At 40.9% G+C, this 22,843-nt stretch overlaps 2 protein-coding genes across 5 annotated transcripts in view; one reads left to right on the top strand and one right to left on the bottom strand.

Moving 5' to 3' along the window:
• Positions 1 to 8,123, bottom strand: part of LOC117486532 (arf-GAP with coiled-coil, ANK repeat and PH domain-containing protein 3-like) — a 59,163-nt gene extending 51,040 nt beyond the window's left edge. For 2 of the 4 annotated variants that reach the window (XM_034135024.1, XM_034135025.1), the window contains exon 1: positions 7,897 to 8,123. In XM_034135024.1, coding sequence (XP_033990915.1) covers positions 7,897 to 7,943 — 47 coding nt within the window. In that variant the 5' untranslated portion in view covers positions 7,944 to 8,123. The remainder of the gene's footprint in view (positions 1 to 7,896) is intronic. The other 2 variants (XM_034135026.1, XM_034135027.1) reach the window with 1 other exon arrangement.
• A 1,129-nt stretch (positions 8,124 to 9,252) lies between these two features.
• Positions 9,253 to 22,740, top strand: pusl1 (pseudouridine synthase like 1). Its single transcript, XM_034134918.1, is given in 9 exon segments — positions 9,253 to 9,276; positions 9,279 to 9,373; positions 9,461 to 9,521; positions 10,179 to 10,366; positions 14,268 to 14,417; positions 16,474 to 16,644; positions 20,626 to 20,680; positions 22,278 to 22,440; positions 22,615 to 22,740. Coding segments are annotated over 9 exon segments (957 nt in total). The 5' UTR covers positions 9,253 to 9,267; the 3' UTR covers positions 22,680 to 22,740.
• Positions 22,741 to 22,843: the final 103 nt, after the last annotated feature.

The following is a 22,843-nucleotide window of genomic DNA, read 5'->3' as shown; positions in this document are numbered from 1 at the left end:
CGTGCTGGACTGATGCTCTCCCATGAATATGTCAAACTACTGCATGGCCTGACTATGAAAATATGATTAGTGTACATGCACACATGTTTGAACGCACGTGTAACATGAAAGCAGATCAGATAAGGACAGTGGGAAACACATATAAGCTACAGTTATAGCAGTCCACAGTAAAAAAAAAGTCATCGTATGCTGAAGATTTGTAACGTCTTAAGCCTGTACAAGGAACAGTACCAGCATTTGTAACAAAAATAGCCTCGATTTTTAAAAGCACAATTGTTGAAAATCAATAGTGGGAGGAGGGGTTTTGAAAGCAGAAAACCCTGTTAACCCTTCCTGACATGCTGTAGGTCTGAATCAATCAATCATCAGTGACAGGAGGGCCGTAGTGACACACCTGCTCACTTTGCTGCACGCTTTAGATTCAGGAAGAGCTCAAACATTTCCTCCTAATTGTTTTTGACATTCTGAACTGGGCTTCTGTAGGAATGATCAGTCTGGGTTAAGCCATCAGATCATGTTTATCGGTAAATACCTGATCTCATGTGAAAAGAAAGATTTGTAAGCAGAGAAGCAAGAAGCAATGGTACACCATGTTTCAAACAAACAGGTCAGTCGCTGCACAAGATGCTGGATGAGCAAATACGCAGCTCTTGGGCTGTCAACAACTCTTAAACACTTCCTGAAATATTATTTGTGGCTCTGAGATTTTTTTGACAAACATTAGCAGACAGCTTCTGAGTTCTGCCTTTTCTTATTTGAACCTCTTTAGGGCACACGTGATGCGGCATGACTTTCATTTGCTGAAGCAGTGTGCTCTGACATCATCTAGGCTAGGGGCATCAATTCAAACATGCTTTCAAATCAACAAGGGTGTGGCTGCCCTCTTTGTTCCACTGGTCCTCTGTCTTCCAACAGTGAATTTTCTTTGTTGAGGAGAGAAAGGCACCTAAAATCGGCAAGCTTTTTCTAGTGGGTAAGACAGGGCATAGATGCTCGAGTGCCAAACCCAGTAACCCCGACCCTTCTGCCCTCATCTCCACTGACACCACTCCTTTGAAGAAACCACGATTTTTCATGCTTCTGACATGAAAGGCATGTTTCCTGCAGTTCACAGTCAAAGCATTTCAGCAAGGCCCCTACCTTTACACACAGAGTAAACTAAAATATTTATGTGAACTCATTGGGGGGTCAGATATTTTTACGAGCCCCGGTGCGCTGCATTGTCTTTTCCAAGAGTTCGAAAGGTCAATTGGTGGTTAAATGGCTGATTCCCTAGGGAGGAGGACATACTGATCTCACCTCCAACATCATTAGGAGTTTATTAACAACTATCACTGTCTCCCTGGTCTTCTCTTCCTAACCTGTTACAGCATGTATCTCTCATTACAAGACGGTGTTGAAGTCCTTTACACTAATGCATCATGTGTGTCTTTACAACAGTTTTTAATACATAAATATGAAGTGCTGTACAGCTATGTTAAAACTGACCTAATACTTAATGTTGAAATTTGAAGCAGAGGAATTATTTTCAAAATGATAGTCATTTTTAAAACAATGGTTTCCGGAGTACATTTACATAGTTTAGGGGAAAAAACTACACAATATCGAAATTATTTATTACAAATGCTAATATTATAGACCACACTGTCAGATATAGTAGGTAGGTCAAGTTATATATATTGTATGCATATACACTTGTGAATTTCACAGTGGAAACTATTATGTAACTGGAAGTCAATCTTGCACCGTGCAGATTAAAAACCACTTTGATCATACACTTCTGCTGATGCATTAGAAGCCCCATAAAGATTATTAAACCTACATACATCCTCTTCATGCGTTGCATAAATAAATTCGTTAGACCTTCCTATAACTTCAAAGACAAGCTTTATGCTCATAGATAAATGAAGTGCCGCATGCAAGAGATAGGCTTGTGTGTTTTTTGGTGTTTGCCAGTAAACGCATGATGGAAATGCTGGGTTTAGACAACAGACATTATTCTCAAGCAGATCAAATGTGTTAAAGTCTTGTCTTTAGAACTAAGCCAGGAGTGATAAGGGCTTAAACATGGTTGGAGAGGCTCCATATATGGAGGGTAAGAGGATAGTGTTTCCTGGCCCTTCTCTTTCTGTCAGAGCACATCTCCTGCGTACGTGCACGCATTAGAGAGAGTGGTTGGAAATGAGGGTCTTGACATTAGCAACTTAATGTGAGTGGTCTGGAATCTTTCTAAATGTTTTGCCAAGGACTTGATGTTACAGTGAGGATCTATTTCTGGTGACGTTCAGAGGGTCACGGCCGCTTTGAAAGAGATTTCCTGCAAAATAAGTAAAAGACAAACAGACAAGGACATTGGGTAAAAGCTGGCACTTTATGCCTCTGGCTTTGGTCTGGGACGCTTTCCAGGCAGCGTCATTGCATTAGCTAACATGCAGTACATCAATGTCAGCCTACTTTGGCAACAGGTCATCTTATTCAGCACTCTAACGCATTTTCTTATAAAATCACCTGCTCCTTTTCAAGGTCACTATGTACTTTTCCATGTTCCCTGCAAATAATACAACAGTGCTCTCTCCGCTGGTATGTGTTTCTCAGCAAGTGGGACACATTTGTGCCTGCTGACGGAGGTAGAGGCACAGGTTGTTGCCATGGACGCCGAAGAAGCTGGTCACCCTTGGCAACAACGTAAGCAGCGAGGTGCATATTTACATATTTCCCAGGCTGCTGACCATTAGGAACTCAGTATCTTAAGCAAAACGATGATGTGTGTAAAAAAGAGGATTATAGGTGATGTTGACGCAGCTGGGAAAATGAAAAAATGTCAGACAGTTGAGAGAAAGCAGAACGCCAGACAGATATCTGGAGCATCACAAAGCACTTTAATCTGCCAATAAATGGAGACATGTTTTTAAAATAATGCAGGAAATCAGATATAAGAGGGAAAAAAAGCCACTTTTTACATAGTGCTTTTAAATCTCTCAACAAATCCAGCTCATTAATTAGTTATATAAACATAAAATGTTGTTGAACTTCCTTTACCTAATATTAAATCCTGGTTAATTAATTTATAATAATTCTTTATGGCTTCATATTTTTGCAGCACAGGGAATACATCATGTTCAATATTGTGCGAAGGAAGGGAATCAATAATCATCAGTCAACATATTATATACATATCTAGTTTTTTTACCTTTCCCACAAATTATGGGATTGAAGAGCTGTCTCTGCCTGAAAAACAAGCAAACCGACTGCACAGACAGGTTGTGACCTCACATCTGTTATTCCTGCAAGTAACTATGGCAACCACAGGAGAAGTACACACCTTACGGTCAAAGTGACAACTAGGACTGAGCAAATAGTCAGGATTTTATCAAAATGTTTGCTATTGGTGATTAAATAATAATACACCACATTTGATAAAGGCAAAGATTGTGTCAAAATCCCCTTCTGAATCAGTCATATTGTGTGTCCAGTCCACAAGTTGTATTGTACTGACTTACAAACAAGCACACATTTGCAATAGGTGCAATCACGAGTGCAATAGCTTCAAAGGTCAACTCAGAGAATGGTTGAGAAACAAACAGACGTGCAATCACCGCTAAATGCACTTTAATACAGGGGTATCTCCTCTTGCACTTTATATGTCGTTGCTGCTATATTGTATTACCATGGCATAAATACTTGTGTGTGCTGCTCTTGCTCTTTTGCACTTTTTGCATATCATGTATTTTGTTTTTGCTATGTTTGTAAAATGTAATTTTCTTAAATGTTTTATGTGAGGGACTGCGGATGGAAATTAGCTCAAAGCTAAATCTGGCACTGTTACGCTTGACACATTTTAATGTTTTAAGTGTTCATTACTGTGCATTGTGCTTGCCAAATAAAAGATTAAATAAAATAATAAAAAATAAAATGTGCACACACACACACACACACACACACACACACACACACACACACACACACACACACACACACACACACACACACACACACACACACACACACACACACACACACACACACACACACACACACACACACACACACACACACACACACACACACACACACACACACACACACACACACACACACACACACACACACACACACACACACAGACAATAACACCCAACCTCAAATTTGACTGCCATGCCACATTTCTGCCTCCATAGGGAGAGAACTTGGGTTGCCCTCCGAGGTCTGGATATTTTTTATCCAACTGACCAATTGATGTAACAGGCTGTTAAGCAAAAAACATAGTTTGGCAACGATCATCGCAAAAAATCACAACTTAATCATTTTAAATATACTTTTTTATGAAAATGAAAATAATTTGTATCAGTATTTGCAAATAGTTTGGCCCTAGCAGGAACATGATGAAATTATTTACAGATATTATCAGATAAACAAAAGACTTAAACATCTACCTGATTGTGATATTCAAATGTGTGTCCTCAGCAATTGGCTTCATGTTATGACATGCAGCAACCTGGAGCCTGAAGCATTTATCTGAATATGAGGTCAGATATAAGCAGGTTTGACAACTTTCGAATGATATGAAGGTGGTAAGTGTTACACAACCCTTTAAAGTCCTGTATGGGAAATAATTCACTGTTGATGACTACTGGCAACAGTCGTCATTCAGTCAACTGGTTTTGGCGTAATTCCTTGAAAATGCTCTGTGGTTTTGGCAGCAGATTACTTTAGAACATAGTTAGGAAAATCCCACTTTTACTAAATGTCTTATGTCACATTAATTTAAAACGATGGAAGAATACAAGACATTTAAGGGAGAGTATCACATTTGCAACATAACCCCCCTTGTGTGTTCACTGTTCCTATCTGTTTCCTGTCACTTTCTGAATCTTGTTGACTCACTCACTCAACCTGTCTGGGTAGCCCGATGTTGTGCACTGTATGTGGGTGGGATGAAAAGACTCAGACAAATGACAGGAAGAGGCCAACAGGTGCGGCTGGTTCTCCGATCTGTTCATCTGTACACTCCCTGACCTGTTGAAACCCCTCCAGGCCACATATACGCTTCCATAAACATTGTTAGGGCTGGGTGAAATAGAGAAAATCTCAATATTTTGGAACAATATTGAAGGTTGACCATTGGGGCTTTCACAAAATATTCACAGAATGAAAATAATCATCAGTAATGTTGATATAATGACTTAAAGTCATTAATAATACAGCTACACTGGTAGTACTAGTTTCACAAAGTAATGTTACTATACTTTTACCCAATGAAATGTATCAAAACAGAAAGTCAAACCTGCTTGTCACATTGAAACTCGACTTCACAAATTTAAAATAATGACAGTATCTTTTCAAAGCATCCACTCGCCTCCTCCATTCTCAAAGTCTCGTCCTCTTTTCTCCAAGCTCCCATTTGTCTCACTTACAGCAGCTGTTGCTAGGCAACAGCTCATACCCACATATGCATGATTACTTATATCATAAAATGTTGTCAATGAAAAGATTTAGTTATAAAAAGATCATGTACCTGCCTTTATGATCACTAGTTTGGTGATTTAAAGGTGAAATTAAAGAAAGTGCACTGTACACTTGGACCATTAGACTGTTTAATGATAAATACATTAAAACACTACGTCTAGCACTTCTTATCAAGATTTCATGATCAAGTCAATTGGCTTAAGTTGACAATAATGACCTTTTTGAAAACATGTACGACCAAATGTATGTTCTGCCATTAGATAAACACCATCCAAACAACTAGAGAAGCAGTCTTTCTGAAAACCCTCAGATCTCAGGCTCCCAACAACAGCGCTCAATTAGTCACGTTCTTAAACCATGAGTGAAGACAAGCCAAAAGCTCACCAAACATTTCTTTAGGGAATCAGATTACAACAACAACTAAAAACAGGTGCAATGCACAGGGCTTCATGTCAGCTTTTGTTACAGAATGAATGAATGCAGCAGGTGAGCGCTGAATGAAAGGCCGGGACGAGAGAAAAAAAAGTTTAGCGTAGACAGTCTGAACAAAAGACGTGTGTTATAGATTATGAGGACATACCATATAAATTCCTTCACACTCAACTAATCATGCATAGACAAATACAACAGGACCAGTTCACGTTAGGACCTGCAGTGAGAAGGGGTGTGGGAGCATTTTTTAAAGCGCCATGTGTGGGAGGACAGACAGGACCAGCTCTTTCTACTTCTGTTTCTCCACAGTGACACAACAAAGAGGATCAAAAACCCAGACCACAATATGATGTACAATTCAGTAATGACTGCCCATAACGAAATTAAATCACAGTTTGAAGTAATGGCTGTGTCCCGTGTATTTGCTGTTTGGGTATTTATTTGTAGCTGTCCAGGCATTAAGAATAGCTGCCTGATTATTGTAACATAATGTCATGAGGAACACTGTGAGGTGTGTTCCAAAAACATCATGTGTTTACATGCAAAAAGGTACCCTGCATCGACGGATGATCATAAACCTAGATAATATCATGTGTACAGGGGAATGAAAAAAAAGGTAACTCATCCTCGATTTAATCCAAATATGATCCGAACAAGGATAAGGATTTTCTTCTCAATCATCATGATCACAGTGTTACGCAACATTATAATTTCCCTACTGCTTGTAAACCCAAGGGAACATCAGCTTCCTTTATCATTGTGGGGATTTTCCAAATAAATGACAGCCCTTACAAGACCAGAGGAAAGAGAACCAGGCAGAAAATGTCTCTTCCTGTGACCTTCTGCTTCAGCCATCCATCACTGTGATGGGATTTTTTTAGCAGCAAATTGAATGTCTGTCTCTCTCCGCTCTCTTTCTTTCATTACACTGTTTTCATTCAAATCGCAAATGTTTGAGTGGCACAACGTTCAACAAAGAGGATAAGTTGTTTCTGAGAGTGGAAGAGGGAAGAAACCAAATGAGAGCAAATAAGCAACAGATGCTGAGACAACCAGAAACAGTTAGAGAAAACAACATTTGTCTATAAACAGCTTTGGCTTCTTTGCAGTAAAATGCTGAAAAAAGCACTACCAGCCCTTCTTTTGACATATTTAACAGGGGATCCCTGGCCTATATATGCTATTAGAATCTCATCTTCTAATTTCCCATCGGCCTATACACAGGAGTGGACTGAGTGAGGCTACAACCCTCAAGCGGGCATGCAAGGGGCCGAAGAGCTGGATCTGTGCCCAGGATACAAGCTCTATCCCTGCAGAGAGACAGTGTACTCCTCTCCCTGATGCCTCTGTGAGCTGCTGCTTCTGCAAGGGCATCTCCTCTCCAATCTACCACCAGTGGATGACAGGGCCTCCTCCATGAGAAAAGACTGCACCCAACCTGTATGCCATGCTGCAACACTGTTTCACGCACAGGAAGGTCCCATCATACACTCTCACTTGTTATAAGGCCACATTCAAATGAGTGCCCCCTTCTTTTACAGTGCACTTCAGACTGTTGATTAAGCATGCTGAAAATCACTTATCATTTTTACACTGGAGCAAAATGGATCCTCACTATGCGTGGCAATGAGTGTCCCTCTTCTCATATGCACTGAGCCAATCCACATTCGGAAAACCAGACACATCGGAACCACTGACAGACGCGTGTCCTCCAGCAAATGCATTAGATGCAAATAAATGTTTTAATAACAAACCAAAAAATGACATTTAAAAGAAAATACTTGGAATATGATTAAAGGGTTTAGAAAATGGACCAAAATTGAAGAAAAACGCCATCATGCTGTTGAACACATGGACGAGTAACAATGTATTATTTTCTCTGTAGATGCCACCACAACATGAGGGGACTGTTCGGTCCCCATCCAAAAAAATCATGCGTAAAATAAGGTGTGCCATTTTTGCGCACCGCTGTGATGTGCCTGTGAGGAGCAGCCTTACCTGAATCGGGGGGAATCTTTTATACATTCTTCAAAGTCCACCGTCATTTTTGCGTTTTTCTCGTGTATTCCTACTTCAGTTTGCCAATGTCATTACCCGCTGAGGGATGTCGCTTGAACTGTGCGGATGGTGACTGGTCGGTGTCCCCTGACGCGCAGCAGTCTGTCGCCCCTCTCCCGGTGGCACCGTGACACAAACTGCGAGGTCTGTGCGCGGCAGGCGGATTACTACTACAATGCTGCCGCTGCTGCGAGACAGGCGAGAGACGTAGCTGCACCGCGGAGACTGAAAGAGTGGAAGAGAGCGCCGACTAGTTACAACCTGCCGTAACACATCTGGAGAACAGGAGGAATCATGGGAGAAACCTCACTCAAACCCATGGAGCCCCAATCAGTATAACAGAAAATATATTTCACACACATTCATTTCCATATGCAATGCTTGCGATGTGTTTCTTGCACAAAAAATAGTCCACATAAAGGTAACACATTTAGAAATGAGAGAATATGAGCATAGTCTTTCGGGTCGTTTACAAATGTAGAGCATTGGGTACTACTAAATCCAATTATTATGCCAAAACTCAGATAAAACATAACTAAAACATTTAGCAGTTTGAACAAAGCAGAGTATTGATTATATTCTACTTTTTGATTGTCAAAAGTTAGCCTTTTAGCTTTTTGAAAATCCACATTTCTAACAAATGAATCTCTGATTTACCTGAAGTGTTGTGTAGCCTAAATTCAGTGTAGCATATTTGTCAGCATTTTAAACAAATACAATTAATGTCAGGAAGCGTATCTTGGTACGCCTCTGTTACTGATCTAAAATCAGTTGTTGCTCGTGTTGATTATCTTTATACCGACCCATCTCCACTACTGTATCGTCTCTGAACGCGATGATTCTCAAGGCAGATGGCTTTGCGGCTGGTCGAGGATGACGTCGACACACACACCCCCTCTTTGGATTATGACGCAAACAAAAAGGGACCGACAGGGCTGCAAACCCCTTGGAACATGTTTTGCCTTAACTTTACATGAATGCTTACATATGTTGGTAATTTATTATAGGATAAATGATCAGACGTCTCTTCCGGACTACAGATATAACTAGGCTACTCGGAAATGCGGCACGTGTCAACAGTCTGCCTGCTCGCGCCTGCTGTGTTGTCCCTGCTGTAATTTGTCGCATCTGAGTGCCTCTCCTGCAGGTTTTAAAGATAGATAGATCGTACTTTATTGATCCCAAATTGGGAAATTGTAAAGTCGTCCTTCACCGGCTCCCAGTACCCGTCATTACCATAGACGCGTTAATGTCAACGTTGTGACAGTAAAAATAATATTTTACAATGTCCCCTTCCACTTCTGTTGACGCATGACCAATTGGTATCACATTATGATAAGGAAGTGACATTTAGAGACATCATGCACAACTGTGCACGCTATCTCATCTTCTTTCAATACATTGGAACAAAATACAGGTAGGTTATGTAATAATGCATGATATCTGGTTGCACTCAAAGGTGTGTTATTAGTTATTATTTATTATATAATTATTATCTCTACAGTGGTGTAGTGAAAGTGCCTCAACATGATGTTCTTAAGAAAGGGGTCCAGGACCACTTGGAGGTAAGTTTTGTAAACGTTTTGAGTTCTAATTATCCTTCCATACATGTTTCCTCTTTCCTTCTTTCTGTCATTGTTGGTCCTGCAAACCAGAAAATAAGTTAACTAAGTTGCTATTCGAGTATAACTTCGTTGTAAAGTTGCCTGAATACCAAATATCATTGGGACAACAACACATATCATACAGGCAGATTACAATGTGCAATCATCAGTCAAATATTGTGTAGATTGAAGTAATGCAATCCTACTGTCCTGTAATAACTCCTCTCTCCACGAGAGTTAAAGTGTTCAGTTTGAGTTAGTTGGTAAACTTAACAGGTTGAGTGAAAAGACACACAGGAAGAAACACATCCTGCTGCTTACATTTATGCATAATTCACCTTTCCTGGTTTAATTTAAGTTTTTTAGTATGTTTAGTTTTGGTATGTGTTGGAGTTTGTTTTTGGCATGGTTGTATGTAAGTGAATGGTTTTATTTGGTATAAATGTATGGGTGCATGTGTGTACATAGATTAGGGCTGCTAATAAGCTCAACTCCCCTTTCTGACTATTTGTTGTAAGCTATGATTGTTTTTAAAAGACCAAAATAGATTTTCTTTAACAATACATGAGCCAACAGCTTATTTTTAACCTCTCTGATGTTCTCTTTCTCCGTGTACAGGATGCAATAAGGAGGCTGAAGCCAATCAACCCAGTGTCTCTGTCAGTTTCCAGCAGGACAGACAGTGGCGTCCACGCCCTCTCTAACTCCGCTCACTTTGACCTCCAACGCAAGAACGATAAGCCGCCATTTGCCGAAGACATTATTGTTCTGGCTCTTAATAACCATCTCAAAGAAGAGCAGATTGGGTGAGTCTGGACTCCTTAGATGAGTGTGATATTCAACAGTAGAGATGATCTCCTCACACAAGGGTTAAATGTAACACAGGGTCATGCACTGAGAATGTATCCAACAAGATTAAGCCACTCATACTGAACAACACATTTCTCTGGCTTGTGAAATCAGAGGACTCACAGCACATTTTATACTAGCAATGATAAATGGAAAGAGACACAGAGTTTCCTGTCGAAATTATTATCAACAGGTGTTATATGTAGATTTATAATCCACAGGTGTATATGTGTATAGGTATAGGTGCAGGTGAAAAATAAATAAAAATACACCCCAATGATTTACAGGTTTTTAACATTATGATTTGTTTTTCATTCAAATCCACAATTACCACCTTGGGGTTTTATTTCTCTGCCAATCAATTAATGTGCAGTTTCCATGTCTGTCTCTCAAGTCATCACATCATCATTTACCACATTAGACATTTTAGTGAATTCTTATAATGAGCATACTTATTCTTGAGTTGTGGTCCACAATGTGTTTTTCGAGTTCACAGTGAACAAAACATTCTCATCGGTTCATTCTTGCGTCCAACTTGATTTATGTGAGAAATGTTAAGAACATTTTCTTCATGATATGTAATTTTCACAAGAATTGGATGGATATGTGAAGTAGTCAGGACAAAAACTATTATCTATTTTTGGCCTGGTGGTGTAATAACTGTGTGCGGTGTGAAAGCTTCCCTGTCCTTAACAAAGTATCACTTCATATGAATTTGCTCCTCTTTAGTCTCATGCAGTCCGTCTCTGTGATGCAATATCAAGACAGCAGTTTTTCTGTCTGATGGAGGAAAAGAACCAAAGAGACAGAAACAGGGAAGGGCAAGGAGATTGATAGATTAACGGATAGGAAGGAAAGACAATACAAGAGCACCGAACCGATGTGGATAAGACTGAATTAAGTCAGAGGAGTGAGAGTGTGAAACAGAACGAGCCATTCGGGAGGCAGCCAGAGAAGAGAGGAGGAAAGGGAAGCTCCCAGCATCCCACTAATCCCTAAACCTGCAGAGAGAAGGTTAGAAAGGATTATCCCTGCTCTGCTTTTTGGTCTATAGCATCCCTTATACACACTCCCTCACACTCACACACACACACACACACACACACACACACACACACACACACACACACACACACACACACACACACACACACACACACACACACACACACACACACACACATACACTCCTTCAACTAAATGGAAATTAATGTGAGTGTGAAACCTGCAAATACACAGTATAAAAACGCTTCCTGTGCTTCATAAAACAGAATATATTTCTGGCTTCCGAAATGCCTTATACTGTATACGTAGTGCCAACCTTTTCAGCTACCAGTAATATTTATCCAGTTATATTCATACAAAATCCCCATTCATTTGTGCAGTTTCATAAAAACGCACCCTAAACCATCTTTTCACTTCTTACTTGGATGGAAGAGGTAACCAAAAATAGTTTTTTGTTGCAGCATCAATCACAACATGGCTTCCAGCATATAGCTTTGGTCTGCTGCCTCCTAAGGTAGAATGCCAATACAAGATTTAAATGTGGACTTGCACGCTGAGAAAATACCTCTTTAGTCTGGGGTTCATTCGTCTGCTGTGCTGCCGCCGAAAAGGGCCTCAATTAGCCTAAAATGAGCAGCCAGTTTCCCATAAGGGCAAACTGCTGAGTAGCAAAATGGTGCCATGCCAAACAATGCCCCAGTTCCCGTGTGTGTGTGTGTGTGTGTGTGTGTGTGTGTGTGTGTGTGTGTGTGTGTGTGTGTGTGTGTGTGTGTGTGTGTGTGTGTGTGTGTGTGTGTGTGTGTGTGTGTGTGTGTGTGTGTGTGTGTGTGTGTGTGTGTGTGTGTGTGTGTGTGTGTGTGTGTGTGTGTGTGTGGTGTGTGTGTGTGTGTGTGTGTGTGTGTGTGTGTGTGTGTGTGTGTGTGTGTGTGTGTGTGTGTGTGTGTGTGTGTGTGTGTGTGTGTGTGTGGGGGGGCCAGGCCTGTCATTTCACATCGGAGCAGACACTGAAGGCAGAAGCAAGGGTTTCCTCTGCCACGTGTCGCGCCCAATCTCCTCCCCTGGAAACGTAACCTAGTTTCTCTGTCATTGCACACACACAGACTGAATGTGCCCTGCTGTGTACAGAAAATTAGACATATGTGCACATATATGGGATGTTGGAGCATTGTTCTCATACTTCCATATACTCATACACGGCTCTTATCACCTCCAGCCTTCTTTTAAACACACGCATACATGGGAGCATTTTCTTAGTGCATGCACAGGCGTGTGGACGAATGCTACAGGGTGTTATTGTAGTTTTTGCGGTCACAGTCACCCTGGCACAGCTCTTTGTTCTTCACTTTACAGATGTAACCATTAAAGAGTCACCACTCCTCACTGTATTATTACTGAACAAAACATCTCTGACCCATTAAAGGGAGGTGGTGTGTGTCAGACATGTATGAAGAATGATAATGAAAGCATTCAGTAGAAGATAGTTTTGTGATACGTTATGATAAAAAAGAAAATGCAACTACAGCAATCCTGATCCCTCTCTCCCTCACCTGGAGGTTATGTAACCTATATATGTTTAGATGTAAGCTCTAAATGTGGAGATGTGCATGTTTTATTTATTATTGTCTGGGATTTGGAATAACTCTGTAGAAAAACCTTTTACAATTGAATATATTCATGTACGATAGTTACCTCCACCAGCGACGTGATTTTGGTTTGTTATTTTGTTTGTTAAAAGGTGGACTAGTGCAGAATAAGCCAAGGAAAACTATTACAGAACAGATTTGAATAATAGGGAACAATATTTTTCATTATAAAACAGCCTTGGCGATGATTTAATTATCAATTATCACCAGAGCTTGAACAATTTGAAAAGTTATATATATTTAAACCTTATTTTCTCAAATTCTTTGTGAATTTGTCTTAAACAACCCTATGTGGTTTGGGCAAAAAGATGTGATTACCTGTGCAGAAACACTGGCTACATTTTGTGCTCTACTTTACGATGTTACACACGCACATTGAACGCCACTGGTGGATTTAATCATGACAGGAAGTTTTGTCTGACTGCATTTGAGTAATCTTATGATTTTCCAATGTCTGTGTGCTTCTTCATGGATTGATACACAGGAAGTGTCCCATGTTAGCCGTGTTGAAGTCGCATCAAAGAGCTCCAGCCTGTGAGCCGCTGTGATGCTAACTGTGCGAGCGTAAGAGCTTGGCTCATTCGAGTTCTTGGCAGGCTTTTAGGACTCTGACAACGCCGGTGCTTTTGTGTTGAAAGCTGGAAAGCTGGAATGCTGGCATTTTGGACAATTACTTTTTGAGAATATTAACACCATCTGTGTCCTGGGAAGGCTTCAATCTGAAGAAGGATGAAACCCTGATGTCTGGTTGTTTTTAGTTTTAGTATGAATATCCCCCAAAAATCTGGTCAAAGAGTTTGGGCTATTTTGCCTCCATAACATATAACTGTCAAATATTTTGTGATTAGGGGAAAGAAAATACACATTTAGGTCTTTATTTTGCTGCACTTTGTCTATTTGTAATTGCTAGATTACTTCTACATTTGATCATGCCTCACAAGCATATTTAAACAGATAATGTCAGGAAACTTTTAATGAAACATTGCTTTTACCTGACATTATTGTCTAAGTTTGTGTTAATCTCTTTGTTCAAACACGTTAACGCCTTTCACCTGTAGTGTCTCCCCTTGATGATATTCTTTCTGTCATTTTAAAAGAAATAATTGCACATTGATGACATAAGACATTGAGGAGAAGTCAAATGTGGAAGCTTTTCAGGCCTAAATGGATGTCAGCTTTCAACCTAACAGTTATTTTGTCACTCTCCCAGAATCACCCGTGCCCTCCGTGTGCCTGATAATTTCCATGCCCGTTTCCGTGCCAATTCTCGGACCTACGTATACCGGATCGCGCTGGGAATCTCCCACCACTCTCTGCTTCCCTTCACAGAGCGCGATCTCTGCTGGAACCTCAGAAACACGTGAGTTAACCTGCTTTACACCAGACATCCCGGCATCCTTCAGTTTGATGAGTTCCCTTAAGAAATACAAATCGAGATCGACCTATCAAGAGGGTCCACACACACACACACACACACACACACACACACACACACACACACACACACACACACACACACACACACACACACACACACACACACACACACACACACACACACACACACACACACACACACACACACACACACACACACACACACACACACACACACACACACACACGACTACACACACACACCCATGCCAAGCCTTGCAGAAACAATGGCATGTTAAACACATGAATAATCCACATGTGCCACGCCGGAACTGCACATTAGGGCCAGTCAAACAAAGTGTTTCATCTGAGCTGACAACCCAAAAACATAGAGAAGAACATGAAATGGTGAGGGCTTCACAGCCTAGACGATGTTCTCTTAGCTGTGATTGGAAGGAGGGAGCGTAAAGAAACACATTTCACAGAGTGTACATATGAGCATTTTTCTGCTTGTAGCTCTACACTTTTTTGGGGGGAAAGTAGGGCAAGATAAGCTGCGGGCTTATACGCATGCAGAACAACACCCCCGCACATTACTGACTCTGTGTTTTTCTCACTCTCTCTTTCCCTCGCCATCTTCTCCTTTTCTCCACACTTTTTTCTCTCTACCTTCTTTCCATTTCTCCTTCCCTCCCTTGTTTCTCTCTCTCTCTGGTGTCTGTTTATTTTTTTGTATCCCTTCTCTCATTTTCAGCATCCATCTCATCCCTCCACCCCTCAGCCTCCTCTCTCCGTCTCTCTTTGATCTTCCTCTCCCTCGTCATCACACACCCCCATCTCTCCCACTGCAAAAAATATACATTTCCACTGTTCTGTAATGTTGAATTTAGACTTCAAATCTTGCATTTTTTTAAACAAGGGGAAATAATCCAGGTTAGATAGCAGCAGAACCTTTACAATTGTTGAATTTGTAAATGCACATCAGTTTTTCTAACATATCAGAAGTATAGTATTTCAGTTCTTCAGCAAAATCCAAATATTTATAGATTTACTTTATGTTGGTTGACTAGTAGACTAGACTCAGGTCTCCATGGAATTACAAAATAACAACTTTAAGAAATTAAAGTTAATCTTCATCAAAATGAAGATGGACATACATGTGTCTATTAATTGGAGACCCACATTACCAGCTCTGAGGCTGTGTGACAGTGGTTTTGAGTTATGCTAACAGAAATAATAACAATGCTAACGTAAGCTAACATGCTGATGTTCAGATACAATGTTTACCTTGTTCACCATCATAGGTATCTGGTTATCATGCTAATGTTTGTGAATTAGCATAAAGGCAAGTGCAGCCGATGGTTCTGATGGGAATATCATTAGTTTCGTATTTAGGTATTTTGGTCATTAAAAATAAATCAATTAATAACTTAATAGTTTTCCAATTTGTGCCATTTTCCAACTTTCCCTCAAAAGTTCTAGCACTAGTTATAAAAGGACAAACTAGAGACTGACTTGAAAGGAGACACCCGACACAAGTCATTTTTTGCAGCGCTCCACCACATCTTCATTCATGACTCTCATGTTCAAGATTCTAAATTGGTGCATTAAGATTTTAATTAGTGAGTCACTCGGCACACTCCTCCTCGCTGTGTCTCCCCCTCTCTCCGTCAGATCGTATTAAAGCAGTGACAGAAACATGAGACTGTAGAGAGTCGCAGCACTGGGCCCACTTTCAGTCTCTTCCTCGAACGAGCTGCTCATCGACATGCTCCTCTCTGTCACGTGGTGTTGTGCATCAGAAAAGTTAATATTATATAACACCACCAATAAATTATTCTATTTTGAAAGCTGGAACATGAAGTTCCTGAAAACCTGTGGTACTTAAAGTGCACACCATATCCCCGCTGCCTGTCCTCTCTGTGCAGGCCTGACCTGTCAATGGTTATGTCACAATGAGGCTGTAAAATTGATTAAGGTAGTGAAAATTAGCGATCACTTATTAAATAGAAATGTCTCCTGTTTCTGTCTCTGATCAGGGAGCTGGATGTGGGAGCCATGCGCGAGGCTGCCACCCTGCTGGTTGGGACTCAGGACTTCAGCACCTTCAGGGCAGTCAGCTCTGACATCCATTTGAAAAATCCCGTGAAGACACTTGATGTGGTCAGCATACAACCAGGAAGATCCTTCGTACACACACATTTCCACAGGTAGGCTGTTTATACTCAGGTAGGCCGGCAGTCAGCAAAGGAAACAGCTGCATACATATTTTTTGAGCACTTGGGGTCAAACAAACAAGCTTCAAACATAACCTTGACATATCTTGACATATCTTTTGAAGATGTTCTTTTCTTTGTATTATTTAGCAATGTGTTGTTTTTTTCACACATCCTGAACAGGTAGTTTAACTTGTAGTTTAATATAGGGCTGCAAAATATATATAATTTAAATTAAGATCGCTAGGGGTTTATTTGGAAAGTCTTGATTGTTTTTAATAACTCTCATGTCATGTGAAACAATGACTCCAAATCAGTACAGCATTGTATTACTAAACAAGACAAGTGGGACACACATATTCTTTTGGATTTCAGTCCACCTTTTATTTTACATGAATATAGTTATGCGATATGTGAGCCAGAGGGAGAGAGAGAGCTTTTTGAGATTACAGGTCCATGGGGGTCCCTCTGCATGGGGAGTACCACCTTAACCGCATTCATTACTTGCCCTGAAAATATGGTGCACAATATGGACATGGGCAGAGTCTTTGCAGTTCTAAGTAAATGTCACATAGTCCCTTAACCCCCCGCACACATGGTGCATCAACAAGCTGTGAGCATCAGGGCTTTTTACACTAGGGTGCCTATGGTTGCATTTTCATCATAGTGCAGTTATATTTTTACAGAAATGCCATGAATGAAAACCTGCAGCGGAGCTCTTGATTCATTTGCTGTTACTTTTTTCTTAAATAATAAACGGCTTTAAAAGAGGGACAATCTACAACAAAATGCCCCAGAGCCAGTGAAAACTCTTGACAGCTATTGGATGTGTTTCTATGACATTTGTTAAACATATTCATGTTCCACTCAGGTTGAAATATAATTAACTGGACATTCCTTTAATGAGCACCATCTACAGGGCAACATTTTAAATTGCCCAGAACTTTGGCTAGTAACCAAAACATGCCAAACTAATGACATCCCCATCAGCCTCAGCTGTGATTTGGGTTTAGAGCTAATGAGCACATTTTAGCATAATCAGAGGGTACATCATGTCCTGCTTAACATGAGTATTTTGGAATTATCATTATTAGCATGTTGGTATAGTCATTAGTGCAGCCTCACAGGGTCCCTTATGCATTAGGCATTAAGCTCAAAGCACCACTGTACCTAAGTATCTTCTCACAGCGATGCTGGCACAACTGTACTGCAGACTTGTTGATTTATAAATCCCTCAAACAATTCATAAATGATCAAAACAGCTAAACATTAACGTTCTGTTGAAATTCTAATTGATCATTTTCTCAGTTAGATGCCTGGAAAACCTTAATGCGTTTTATCAATATCCTTTACAGACAGAAAAGACAGACGCACGCACACACACACACACACACAGATGCTGTGCAACATGAGACACAGCCTTTGTCTATCCACAGGATGTCCCTCACCAGAGTCCATGAGCTAACAGGCTTGCTGTATAGATCTGTCTCTGCATTCTTACATGTCAAATGAAATCAGACGGCAAGCGCTGACTCAAATTTACATTTGACCTAATTCTTCACATGTGCCTGTTTCCTCGGCTCATTCCTCCCCAAGTTATCAGATTTGGAGGGAAATGACTGCTGCGGCTTAAATGATGAGACAACAAACGGCAAGAAAAATGTAATGTCACATTGCAAACGAGGAAGATTCATATTTTTGTCATGGCATCACACATAATCCAGCCGGGCCTAAGCTGCAGTGGCGTATTCAGCATGTGGCATTTAAACAAATCTGTGAAGGAGGAGAGGCCCCGGCTCTATCTGATGATGTCTGGCAGCATGAGCGTCCCATCAGCACCTAACAGTGCGGGGGGGGGGGGTCCTCTCTTTAAAGAGAGATAAAGAGAGGACATGTCTTTACATCAAATACACATGAGAGATGAACACTTTTTAGTTCAAATGAATAATTCACTTTCAGAACATGGTTCGGACTGATTAAATACATTTTTAAAGACTTTTAGAATGATATACATATAATAATCAGACAATGAGTGTCATTCAGATCTACACTCAATGTGGCTCAGTATTATGCTATATTACATCTGACGACCATTCAAGATATTATTTTGCTTCTAAAATGTATAACTTCAACCTTTGTGGCAATACTTAGTGGTACATTCAGTCAGTGATGCCAACTGCTATGCCTTGAGGACCTAATATTATCATTGTTACGTTTAATTAGTGTTTAACACGTGTTGGGAATGTGCCTTAAAGCAGGGGTTCCCAACCCCCGGTCCGCGGACCGGTACCGGGCCGCGGAGGTGTTACTGCCGGGCCGCGAAATAGCTGTGAGTTTATCGTAATATTTGCAGAATTATAAATATATAAAAATATTTTATCATAATATTTTTTTCAAAAAGTGTTTAATTTTCGCACCTATGCCACCAGTCATATTATTTCATCCAGTAGCTAGTTAATCTTTCACCAGAAAACCGTTGAAAATGGCTTTTATGATGTTCCGAGGGATTCGGCGGCTCAGCCTAAGGTCTCAGCCTCTTGTGCGCACGAGCATGTTACCGGTGCGCCAAGTAGGAAGAGGAGCGCACAGGAGACAACCGTTTGATTGCAGACTGTTATGTTTATGTGGGGAAATGGTGGTGCATACATTATTTGAGATATATTTCAAACTCGGACTTCATTTTAAGGACATGTCGGCCAGGAGTGTAGAGGGAGCTATTTGTTTAAGCACCGGATTGGCAAAACAGGAGAGTAAACCAGTCTGCCTTGATCTATGAATTAATGTCCGGGACTCTCACGGTATCTGCTGCCCGCAGCTGCTTTAGAGAAGGAACACCTCCTTCACTTCATGAAATGGCTGAAGCATCAGGAGGCAGCGGGACGTATACTCGGTAAAGAGCTGTGCCTTTTTACGCACCGCCTTCGCTGTGTTTAACTTAATCAGAACAGTTTAAGAGTGACTGCAGGCTGCTACGTGTTAACCACACACACATCTAAACACATCGAACTGCCCGATTACTCCCCCTTTTATTAGTTTTATGAAGGATATGTCCAGTCAGTCACCAAGGCGCATGATGTGTGTGTGTATGTGCTCTGCTCAGCTCAGCTCTGTGTGTTCGGTGTGTTTGTGTCTGTCCGACACCGGCATATGCGGCTGTTCCCAAAATAAATTAGTTTAATCTTAATCTCGATGTAGTGCTATGCTGTCGGGAGTGCACCGGAACGAACGACACTATCATAATATCTTCTGAAAACAAATGCCAGTGACACACACACACACACACACACACACACACACACACACACACACACACACACACACACACACACACACACACACACACACACACACACACACACACACACACACACACACACACACACACACACACACACACACACACACACACACACACACACACACACACACACACACACACACACACACACACACACACACACACACACACTGGCGACCGGACATCTCCTTCATAATGCGCCTTCTCCTCGTTTTCCCAGCATTCACTGGATTATCCGTAAATCATACAAACAAAACCAAAACGTTGATTTATCTGTTTTCCCGTTTTGGTTTAAAAACTGAATAACGTCGGTTTTTTGGTTTTCCGAAAAACCAAAAAACAACACCGGTTCTTTTTTAAACTTTGTTAATATGTTTTGGATGCATATTGTTCTAGTATTTGTTCAGGCTGTTACATACAATTAGCCTCTGTTGCTACCTGCTGGTGGTGAGTAAATATTAAAATCAGTTAAAATTGACAACCGGTCCGCGATTTTTTTTTAATGTATCTGCCGGTCCTTGGCACAATAAAGGTTGGGAACCCCTGCCTTAAAGCATTTGCACATTGTAAACGTATATAAATAAACAGCTGTTGAGTTTAACAATTGTATGTTCTGTCTTTTGTTGGATACTATATATATGTTGTGCAAAATGTAACACCTGTTTTTGGTTTTACAGAGAAATACCATTCTGGGAGATCACGTTTACAAGCAGATCGTTCCTCTATAAGCAGGTCAGTCCCTCTCACTCTCCTTTAAAGTCTGCAAATGTGATGCAGTTAGTGAGTTGCACCATCTGCTGGTCTGGATCTGGATCTGGATTAATACTGAGCAGAACCCAGAGGTATCACGCTCAGTGGGGGATGGATGATCCCCGCTAAATGTCACTTAAAGTTTGCCGGAAGCACTCCACGGACTCTGCGATGACAGCTTCTTCTGGTAGCAAGTTCCACTCTCTGATTGTTCTCGGAAAGAAAGAGTATTTAAGAGTGTCACTAGTAGCGGTGTTCAAAGAGTTGGCTTTGCGGGTTGCACTTCTAACTGGCTCTAGGTACATTGATGGCTGAGATGTTATGGACAATCTTGAAGAAGAGAACCAAACGAGCCAATCGCCGCCTTTCACTCAATTCCACCCAGTTCAACCGCTTGAGCATTTCTGTGACACTGCTGTCCCATTCATAATCTCCAAAATGAATCTTGCCCCTCTTCTTTGTACTGATTCCAGGGCATCACTGTCTTTATCAGTGTAGGGGTCCCAGACCGAGCTGGCGTACTCTAGTTTAGAGCGTACTAGGGCCACAAAAGCTGTCTCCTTCAGTTTCTGGGGACAGCGTCGCAGGTTCCGGCGTAGGAAGCCGAGTGAACGGTTTGCCTGTGTTACAATGGTGATGACTGCTGTGGGTGAAACTTCTGAAGCAATTCAGGACTCAAAGAGACACGATGGAGAGCTGGAGCTTTGATGTCAAACACTGATGGTTTATTTGGAGCTTCGGCCGGAGAATTCACAAGACATGTCACGGGCCACGAGTTGACCACACGGTTGAGATGCCACAATCAATTCTGAAGAACCCTCCTGTAGTTCCAGGTTTTAACTAGTTCAGAGTGTAATAATCAACATTCCTCAATAGATAGACTAAACAGCTGAGGACACTGAATCACATTTGTTGTCGCTTATGGCTCGGGGTCATCTACACGGATGATGAAGGATGTGTTCCAGGTGTCCCACAACAATAACTATCTCTGACCGAAGTTGCCCGGTCATAAACGGGTAACAACAAAATGCTTGGGCAGCCCCTCCTTAAGGGAGATAGCGGCTGCTCAAGGCTGGGCATCTGCGTCAGACGGCGAAAGATGACATGCAGGGGAAATTATTCCCCAACAACTGCAATATCTCATAAATAAGTTTCATTCAGCATACATTTGAGATATTTTAAGTCATGATGTAATAATGTGTGTCTCTGTAGTTGGCGTAAAGAAGTGGAATTCTTTGCCGAATGATTTAAAGGGCTGTAAGAACATTTTTATGTTTAAGAAAATGTATAAAGAAAGCATATTTAGACAGTATGAATTTGACTTTTGATTGTGTTCTGGTTTTATGTTTCAGTATTTGTAAGCAACTGTGACTGAAAGAATATTGCTTTTATTTTTATTTAATTTGTATTTCTTTGTAAGAAGGGGCAGGTTAAATAAGATTGTCTTCTCCCTGCCTTTCCACCATGCATTTAAAAAAAAAAAAAAAAAAAAAAACTAGTATAAGGGTACATGCTTTGTATTAAATTAACTGCCATGTGTGGAATAAACAAATAAATAAAATAATGTTTGTTTGTCCAGGTGCGCAGGATGGCGGGGGCCCTGGTGGCTGTAGGGCGGGGGAGGCTCTCAGTGCCCCAGCTGAAGGAGATACTGTTGGCTAGGGACTCGCTCGCTTACCCACAAGCCATGGTGGCTCCACCTGACGGCCTCTTCCTCACCAGGGTGGACTACAGAGAGACAGGTGAGAAGGCTCATATTTCCTTAACATGCTAAGTGTAGTTTTTGTCAGTGAGATGTTTAATTTTGCCCTGATTTCTTTGTCAGTTTACCATTTGATAGTAAGTACTTTTTTTGTGTGTAACTATTTCTGTTTGGTCAATTTTTCTGATGTATTGCCAATTCTTTCCCTCCTTAGACCTGCAGTTTTCACAACAGACGTCAGAGGAGCAATGCATCTCCAGTGGAAACTCAGAGGAATAATGATTGTTTATAATTTCCGTAATGCTGTATGCAATGTTTGTAATAAAGTTTTGAATGTGTATATTACTTTCTTTACTTACAACTAGAATAAACTTACGAATAAAGCAGCTTCACTTTGAGTGAATGACCCCAGTAGGTGTAAATAACAAAATAATGACCACACT

Source organism: Trematomus bernacchii, unplaced genomic scaffold (assembly GCF_902827165.1).
Source record: "Trematomus bernacchii unplaced genomic scaffold, fTreBer1.1, whole genome shotgun sequence".
NCBI lineage: Eukaryota > Metazoa > Chordata > Actinopteri > Perciformes > Nototheniidae > Trematomus > Trematomus bernacchii.
This window is presented reverse-complemented; position numbering and strand designations above follow the sequence as displayed.